This window comes from Arachis ipaensis, chromosome B8, assembly GCF_059453495.1.
Source record: "Arachis ipaensis isolate K30076 ecotype BB chromosome B8, ASM5945349v1, whole genome shotgun sequence".
Taxonomy (NCBI): domain Eukaryota; kingdom Viridiplantae; phylum Streptophyta; class Magnoliopsida; order Fabales; family Fabaceae; genus Arachis; species Arachis ipaensis.
This window is the reverse complement of record NC_142443.1, coordinates 29,386,764-29,395,502: the sequence shown is the minus strand read 5'-3', so window position 1 is coordinate 29,395,502 and position 8,739 is coordinate 29,386,764. Positions and strand designations below refer to the sequence as shown.

Below are 8,739 nucleotides of genomic sequence, written 5' to 3'. Positions count from 1 at the left end.
CCCGAAGGGCTGATTCTTTTCCCTTTTATATCTAATCCTAATTAATGTAAATTATATTTTCGAAAACTAAATAATATCTTTTCCTATTTATAAATAAAATAAAAGTTTAATCAAAATCAATGAGGATCTTCGTGTAGGCCTTGATCACGCGCTGGGACCACTTTGATTCATTGAACTGGCGCCAAACTTGGAGTTTCTCAAGTTTGGTGCCACCAAGGCAGCAATCAAGGAAGGCTTTGTGATGATCATGGTGCCAAACTTGGAGTTTCTCAAGTTTGGCGCCACCAAGGCAACAAGCAAGGAAGGCGTTGTGATGATCATGGCGCCAAACTTGAGATTTCTCAAGTTTGGCGCACCCAAGGCAGTAATTCCATATGAAAGGTGTAGACTCTTATATATCGTTGAAAAGCTCTGGAAGTTGGCTTTCCAATGCCACTAGAATCATTTCAATTGGACCTCTGTAGCTCAAGTTATTTCTATTTGAGTGCAAAAAGGTCAAGGTTGACAACATCATTCACTTTCTCCCTTTTCTGCTACAAAACTCCGTCAAATCCATCCGAATGCTACCTGAAATAAACAGAATTATACACAACTCAAAGTAGCATTCATAGTGGCTAGAAGATGATTAATTCTTGATTAAACTCAACAATTTGAATGTAAATTCACTAGGAAAAAATAGGATAGATGCTCACGCATCAACTAGTTCCCCGGCAATAGCGCCAAAAACTTGATAGATGAGAATTGCACTGGTTTGGATTTTCCACTTAAAATAACTTTCGTTGCAAGTATTGGCCAAACCGGCAACCAAATCCCATCAATCAAAGTTTAATTTCAAATTGAGATATAACCGAGAGTAATTAAACCTCGAGTCGTCTTCCTTAGGAACTAATGCCTAAGAGCGCACAATTTTGGTTGTGGAAAGCAAGGGGTTTTCAATGATGAAAGCAAACAATAAAGAGATAAAAGAACGATCAAAATTGCAATTAATAAACTAATAAAGGAATAAAAGAACTATCTATATAATATAGACAAGTAATGCTTTAAAGTGATGAAAATGCGGATCAAAACATAAATAAAACCTTGACTTGGGATGAGTTATGGAATTTCTTCCTTGCCATAACCACAACTATGATAATTATGATGGATTAATCTCACTAAGTCAACCCTTAACATCGAAAAGTAGGTCAAGTGAGAATAATTGTTATTAATCCACAAATTCTAACTAACTTACTAATTACCTTAGCAAGAAGCTAGTGTTAGTGAAAACAATAACAACTAACAACCCAAGAATTATCACTAAATGTCGGATATTATGACTCTAGTTATCCATATACTCATTTCCCCAAGTCAAGGGGTAGAAATCTATCTCAAAATCAAAATTGGCATTCCATCAAATATATGGTAGGCATATTCACAAAACATGGCAAAATTGTAAAATTACTTGAAACTATGAACAACCAAGGAACCCAATCAACAAAGGCAACTCAAACAAACATATAATAATCAAGGATAATCAAATTCATCAACTAGAAATCTAAAATTGCAAAACTATATATGTATTGATAAAGAAAATTAAAATATAAGAAAGTGTAGAACAAGTAGTGTAATAAAAGAGAAAATTAAGAAATACTTACAATGAAAATAAGCAAGGATCCAAAATCAAAACTTGAAGCTATAAAATTCTACAAACCCTAATTAAAAACCCTAAGAAAGTTGAGAGAAAATCTAACCTAAAACTACCTAAAACTATTCCTAAGTGTGTTGTCTAATGTATTATAGTGTGTGGTAAAGTATGGTGTTGCTTGTCCCTTCATATATGCTTCAGCACCTTCAGAAATGGGACAAAAAGCCCTCAAAATCGCGAGCCACGTGACTTTTTAATTAAGTCATGCGTTGGTACCTGTGCGTACGCACAGATGTGTGTGTCCGCACACTTGCTGATTTTTCCTTTTGTGCATACGCACAGAAGTTGTGCATGGGCATACTTGCTGATTTCCATTCTGTGCGTGCGCACAGAAGTTGTGCGTAGGCACACTTGCTGATTTTGACCCTTGTGCGTAGGCACAGAAAGTGTGCATAGGCACACTCTAAAATGCTTCTCTCCTTTGATTTCTTCATGTTTTCTCCCAATTCCATGCTTTTCTTCCACTCTTATTAAGCCATTCCAACCTATTACACCTTAAATCACTCATCAAAACCATCAAGGCATCGAATGGAATGAAAGTGGAATAAAATTGATTAAATTAAGCACAAAATAGCATGTTTTCACAATTGGACATAATTTAGAGAAAAAACACAAAAGCATGCTATTTAGGTGAATAAATGTGGGTTTATATGATGAAATCTACTCAAATCAAACCAAAATTTATCATCAAATATGGATTCATCAGTGGGCATGGTTTGGATTTTTAAAGTTCCAAACTAGATCCACTCCAAAACCAATTTTGTGGTTCATAAAACCAAACTGGAATTGGATTGAAGAGAGAAACCGATTCTAAACGGGTTTGAAAAAATAAAAACCAGTTTTAAACTGGTTTTAAAATTTAAATCCGGTTTTACCTACAAACCGGTTTTAAATTCGGTTTTTTAATATCCAAATCTAAAATTTGGTTTTTTTTTTTTTGAAAATCCAGTTTTAAAACCAGTTTTTTCAACCAAAAATCCAGTTTTAAAACTAGTTTTTAAAAATCCAATTTCCAAACCAGATTTTTTAACAAAAAATCAACTTTTAAAACCAGTTTTTAAAAATTCAATTTTCAAACCATAATTTTTTTAAAAGCAAAATTAATACTAAAGTCATTTTAATTAAAGTGTATAGGTTCATTACAACTAGGATTTGATTCTTTATAAATCTAATGACAATAGCTAATCTATATAACATTTAATCATTCTCAAAACATTAAAAGGATACCACCAAAAAATCTCTCTAAAACAACAACCAAAAAATAATAAAATATGCCAAGTTGCCAACAAAATCATCAAACAACCACAACCTTTGACGAAAATATATCTACAAATAACAAAATATACCTTTGTCATTTTGAGACAAATCTTTGAATGAAAATATTAAACCAAATGTGAATACTAAGCATACCTAGTCATCATCAAAATTATCAATTGATGCCGCTATAGAACAAGCACCATCATTAGAGGAAAATATATCTGCCAAAAGAATCAAATTAATTATCAAGTATATATTCAACAACTTTTAATTGGTAACTAATACCTAAATTCTAAAATAGCAAGATGACAAAAACAAAAATAAAATAAAATGAGAAAAAATATGAAAAAAATTCTATACCTTGATCAACTTGTTGAAGAACTTCACCATCATCATCTAAAGTAAAGAAAAGATCTTCCTTAAGCCAATCTCCTGTGTAGACTAAGACTTCTACTATTCTAGGTGTTAAGAAACTGCGGTATAGATCGAGGACTCTTCCTCCAGTACTAAATGCAGACTCCGAAGCTACCATAGAAATAGGTATAGCCAATACCTTGTGACCCATATTTCCAAGAATTGGAAATCGGGTTGAGTTAACCTTCCACCAGTTTAGTATATCGAACTTATAGGAGTATGGCTCGCATTCTTCTTGTAAATATCTATCAAGTTTAGATCATGTATTTGTTCTATGACCAGTTGCTTGAGGAAAAAAGCCCATGCCATGAACATCGGTATTAATGTTGTTGGCTTGAACATCTTGCGTATCAGCTTCACTTGCTTCCTCAGAACTTTGGTATTGCTGATAAAGTAACTTTATGCACTTGGACAACTTTGACTTCAATTCGCCTCCTTTGAACCAGAAATACATACAGTGGCATCACTGAACACTCACAAAAATGGTACAATGGACTCAGCATACTCCTAGTCTGAATCAGAAGGCACACCTCTCCCTTTTCCTCCATTCATCTCTCCTATATGGGTATTGTCTTTCAAAGCAAGCAACTCAAATGCTTTGTGATGCTTCAAAGCTACCTCTAATATTTGATAAGTAGAGTTCCACCTAGTCTCAACATCCATGCAAGGCAAGCCTTTATATTGGATTTTTTTTAGTTCAACACACTTTTGAAACCTAGTGGCTCTAGATGGGAAAGACCTAACATATTTTACTGCACTACGAATCCTCAAGACTGATTCATCAATCTCTTTCAACTCTTCTTTTACAATTAAGTTTAGAATATGTGCACAACACCTCATCTGAATAAATTCACTATTCAAAATAATGCTATTCCAAGAACTCAATCGCTTCTTCAGATATTTAATTGCAACATCACTAGATGATGCATTATCAACTGTAACACTAAATACCTGATTCAAATTCAAAGTTATTTAAACAAGACTCAATTGTTGCTCCTATAACCTCTCCTGAATGACTTATCACTTGGCAAAAATTAAGTTTTTTTTATATAATTTCCAGTCCAAATCAACAAAATGTGCTGTCAAACTCATATAAGTAAAATTTTGAATTGAAGTCCAAGTGTCAGTTGTTAGACATACTCTACCACAATTTGCCGAGAGAAAATCTTTCAACTTCATCTTCTCTTCAGCATAAAGAGCTCCAATGTCACGTGCTAATGTAGTCCGTGAAGGAACTTTGAATCTTGCTTGTAGGACATGCACAAATCTTCGAAATTTCGGGCTCTCAACAAAACAAAATGGTAGCTCTTCCCCAATAAACATTTTCACAAGTGCCCTTCGAGCCTCCTCTTGGTCAAATTTGGAAGCACTTGGTGAATTTAAAATACCACGCTCATATATAGTCGGTGTGGTCGTTGTTTTTCTTCTTTTGTTCGAATCATTATTAAGATTTTGCTTGCATCTTCTCAAATGACCTCCCATTGAGCTGGTTCCGTTCCCATATTGTATTAAACTACCATAATATTTGTATTTGGCCTTCTTCTCGGTAGCATTCTCTGCATCAAAATGATCCCAAACAGCTGGCCGATTTTTACGAACACCTGACGGTGGAGAAGATGGTTGAGTGCTAGCAGACATCCCTGCTGCTTCAATATTAGTATTTTCAGTCATCTTGCTCTGCATATAAAGCAAGGTACATAACTAAAAATTTGGTGTCAAACATATTAAAATTAACACAAACTATAAATGAGACAGAGAGAAGCAGAGAAAGTGCTTCAAATCAGACACTATAAATAATTCTAAAACACACTAAAACTGCAGTTAATTGCTGCCTCCATTATTTCACATACAAACACAAATACAAATGTGAAATACCAATCCATGTCATGATTAAAACCAAAACAAATGATGAACTGAATACATATGTTTTAGCATTTCTGTAGGGAGCAGTAGCTTAATTAGCATGCATCTTAATTAGCTTTTAATTAATATAGTCTCTATATAAATATCAAACGAAACAAATCCTGCATAGCTATAAATTAAAGAAGAATATTTTCCAAGAATAATTATCATCAGTAGTCCACAACAAAGAATTAAATTAGAACCCGAATTTCGCTCTAATAATTAATAACTGAAATTTTTTGGTGACATGTAATTAAAAAGAACAAGAAGATGGAAGAAAAGGAAATACAAATTAAAGAGCATTACTAATTAATACATTAGCTTCTAGCTTATCTATACCTACTAGAAAATTACATGTTTTTGAGAATTTACCATTACTTAAGGGAAAGAGAAATTAATAAATTCAAGTTAATGAATTAATAAGAGTTCAATTTATAGGCTTGTATGATGCATCATCATATCTATCATCAAAACCTTGCCTGGCTTGAGCATGTGTGCCATAGCTGTAAATTAACAACATACAAAGATAGCAATAATCAATTGAAATTAGTAGTGATTATCAGATCACACCAATAATAATCATGGGCTCATCTTCACCTTCTTCTGTTTTCCTCTACCGTACTTGCCGGACACTATGTTCGCCTACAAAACCCTTTGAATCCATGGAAATCATGCTTCTACAGTTTTCTATCTATTAATTAAAATAAGCATCTTGGAGAATTACAGCTTCTCCTAATTTGCGAGTACAAAGATCCAATCTATATTAGTTTTTTTCCTAATGGGCACCACTACAAAGACACTAGTTGGAATAGATTGAAGAAGTGAATTAAACGGAAGAGAAAATCGAATAGATAAAACAGAGAGCGCAAAAAGAAAACGAATTACTTGGTGAGCTACGACAGCAGAAGCATTGATCGGAGAGAGTGATGATGTGAGTTGCCTGTGCCGGTGCCGGTACCAGTTGCCTGCTCTGATTTCGGCTGCGGCAGAGACTACAAGGTCGAAGGAGAAGAGCTGAAGGAGAAGAGGACTGGATTTGTGCGTGAGACAGGGTGAACTGGTTCACCGAATTCGAGTTAGTTTTTTTTTTAATTTGAATCTTAATTTGGATCTAGATCTAGATCCGGATTTAAAACTATTTAAATGGTTTGGAGTAGAAACCAAACTATAAAATAAATATAATTTGGTTTGGATTTTTTTTTTATTTAAAACTGGTTTTTTAGTGGTTTGGTTTGGATTTGGTTTAAAATCCAAAATTTGGATTTTTTTGCCCACCCCTAGACGTTGATGCTGCAACAGCAAAGATTGTTTCGTTGTTTTAGTTGCTTTTTGATAGATCTAATAGTTTAATTTCTCTAATTAAGTTGACATTCATTTATCTAATTGTGTTTCTATTGCTAGTAAACTTAATTAAACTTGAAAATTATATATAATATAAGTGAAAGATATTTCTAAATTGAAAAATGTTTTACCTTGGCAATTATTGCATGTTTAGGATAGAGACTTAAACCTGTAAGATAGATTTGTAGAATGAAAAAGGCAAAATAATTCCGTGCGGGGACATATGGATCCTTTTCGTTTATTTCTTGAAGTGTAGTTTGTAATTGCACATTATCTATATTTTTTTATCAGTTTTTTATGTATGATTAGTTTACTTTATTGTGTACTAAGTTTAAAGTAATTTTTTATTATTTATAAAGTACAATTGATTAAATGGCAAGGTTTATAAATTATTTGATAATATATAACAGGTGGGATCGAAGGATAAAATTCTTAATATAGAATGAATTCAATTAAAAAAAATAGTAAACAATAATTTTACTAACAGCTAAACCGTCGATAATATTTAATAATGATAAATTAGTTATTAAATTTACCGACAGCTCTAGCGTCGATAAATATGTTATTTCTTTTTCACAACGCTAAAATTACCGACGGTTTAAATATCGATAAATATTATTTTTTTTAATTACTTTGTCGACGTTAATATTACCAACGATCTAGCCATCCATTAAATTTCAATGTACCATTTACCAATATAATTTTACCGATGTTTTAGCTGTCGGTAAATTTAATTAATCGTCAGTAATATCGAAACATGTTGTAGTTACAATTTAACTTTTCTAACATAAAATTAGAAAAATTTATGCGTGCCATTCTCAAAATTTTAAGAGTAAACTGACAATTAGTTTCTTCAAAATTTTGACTTCGGACTAATTATCCACAGAAGAAAAGAAAACTAATTAGGTCTTCAACAATAGTAAATAAGAGACATATTATGTCTTTCTATCAATTCATCATGTAAAATTTAATGGTAGTGGTTATGTGTACGGTTAACTACAGTGACGTGTCTGTTTATGGAACATTGTTAGGGAGATAACAACTTTTGGAGCAAAATTTCACGCTTCGTGAGATTCCTTGGTGCGGTGCCGTGATTGAACGTCAAAGCTTTATGTATATATGTACCCGTAATTTCTGTATTTGGTTTAGTCTTAGACTTTCCCTTGCTATTTATTGTCTTTGATTTTTAGAGGGGTAGGACTTGTAATCGAGAATTTTGGAATAAGTCTATGTAAATATTACTATGTGAATATATATGTTTTTGTGATTAAAAGGTTTAAAGTAAAAACCTTTCATTTTCTTGATTAAAATTTTGATTCATATTCGTGAAGGCTCAATATTAAATAAAGATAGTATAAAATAAAAAGGGTTAGAGGTAAGTAATGCCTAAGCCTTTAGTATGATCATGAGGTGCTAAAAGTTAGGGTGTTACATTTTCTCTCAAGATTTCAGCTAAAGGAAGAAGAAAGAAGGGGCACTACAAAAAAATACTGAGTACCGTTGGATTCCTTAAATTATATCCAATGGTAATCAATTTACCGTCGGATTTACCAGAAAAAATAATTTGATAGTAAATTTCACCTATAAATATTCACCGTCGAATTTATTTCGTTCGCCAGTAATTACCGTCGGATTACCAGCTCAGGAAATTAATTGGTTACTGTCGGATGTTTTTGACGATAATGTTAGCGCCAAAACATGTTTTACGAGCCATGTTACCGTCAGATTATTCCTATGGTAATTCCGACGGTAATGTCATTGTTCTTTTAGAATTTGAAATAAATGGTTAATTTTAATTTTAAATTTAATTTTTTTCACACAATTAATGGTTGATTTGTAAATAATGAAGAATTTTTATTTGAAATAAATAATACAGTGTGCAAATTAAATAAAAGTCAATTACCCTAAATAAATGTATGAAACAATAAAGTAAAAAACTAATATCTACAGATCCAGGTAGTCGTCATCGTTGTGAGCCCTGTGGCCCTGAGTCGGCGGTGTAGAAGGCAGTGACGATATCCGTGTGCCACTAGAGCTACCACTACCACTTGCAGCAGGACCACTACCATTAGCAGCGGTGCTGCCACCAGCAGAGTTGATGCCAGCGGAGCATTTGGGTCTGATACACCTCTATTTGAGCC

The 8,739-nt window shown here is 33.0% G+C and overlaps 1 protein-coding gene across 1 annotated transcript; it reads right to left on the bottom strand.

Moving 5' to 3' along the window:
* Positions 1-4,375: 4,375 nt before the first annotated feature.
* LOC107624664 (zinc finger BED domain-containing protein DAYSLEEPER-like) lies at positions 4,376-5,038 on the bottom strand. The gene has a single exon (XM_021115102.2). It carries the CDS (start codon positions 5,036-5,038, stop codon positions 4,376-4,378), a length of 663 nt encoding a protein of 220 aa, XP_020970761.2.
* Between the last annotated feature and the right edge of the window lie 3,701 nt (positions 5,039-8,739).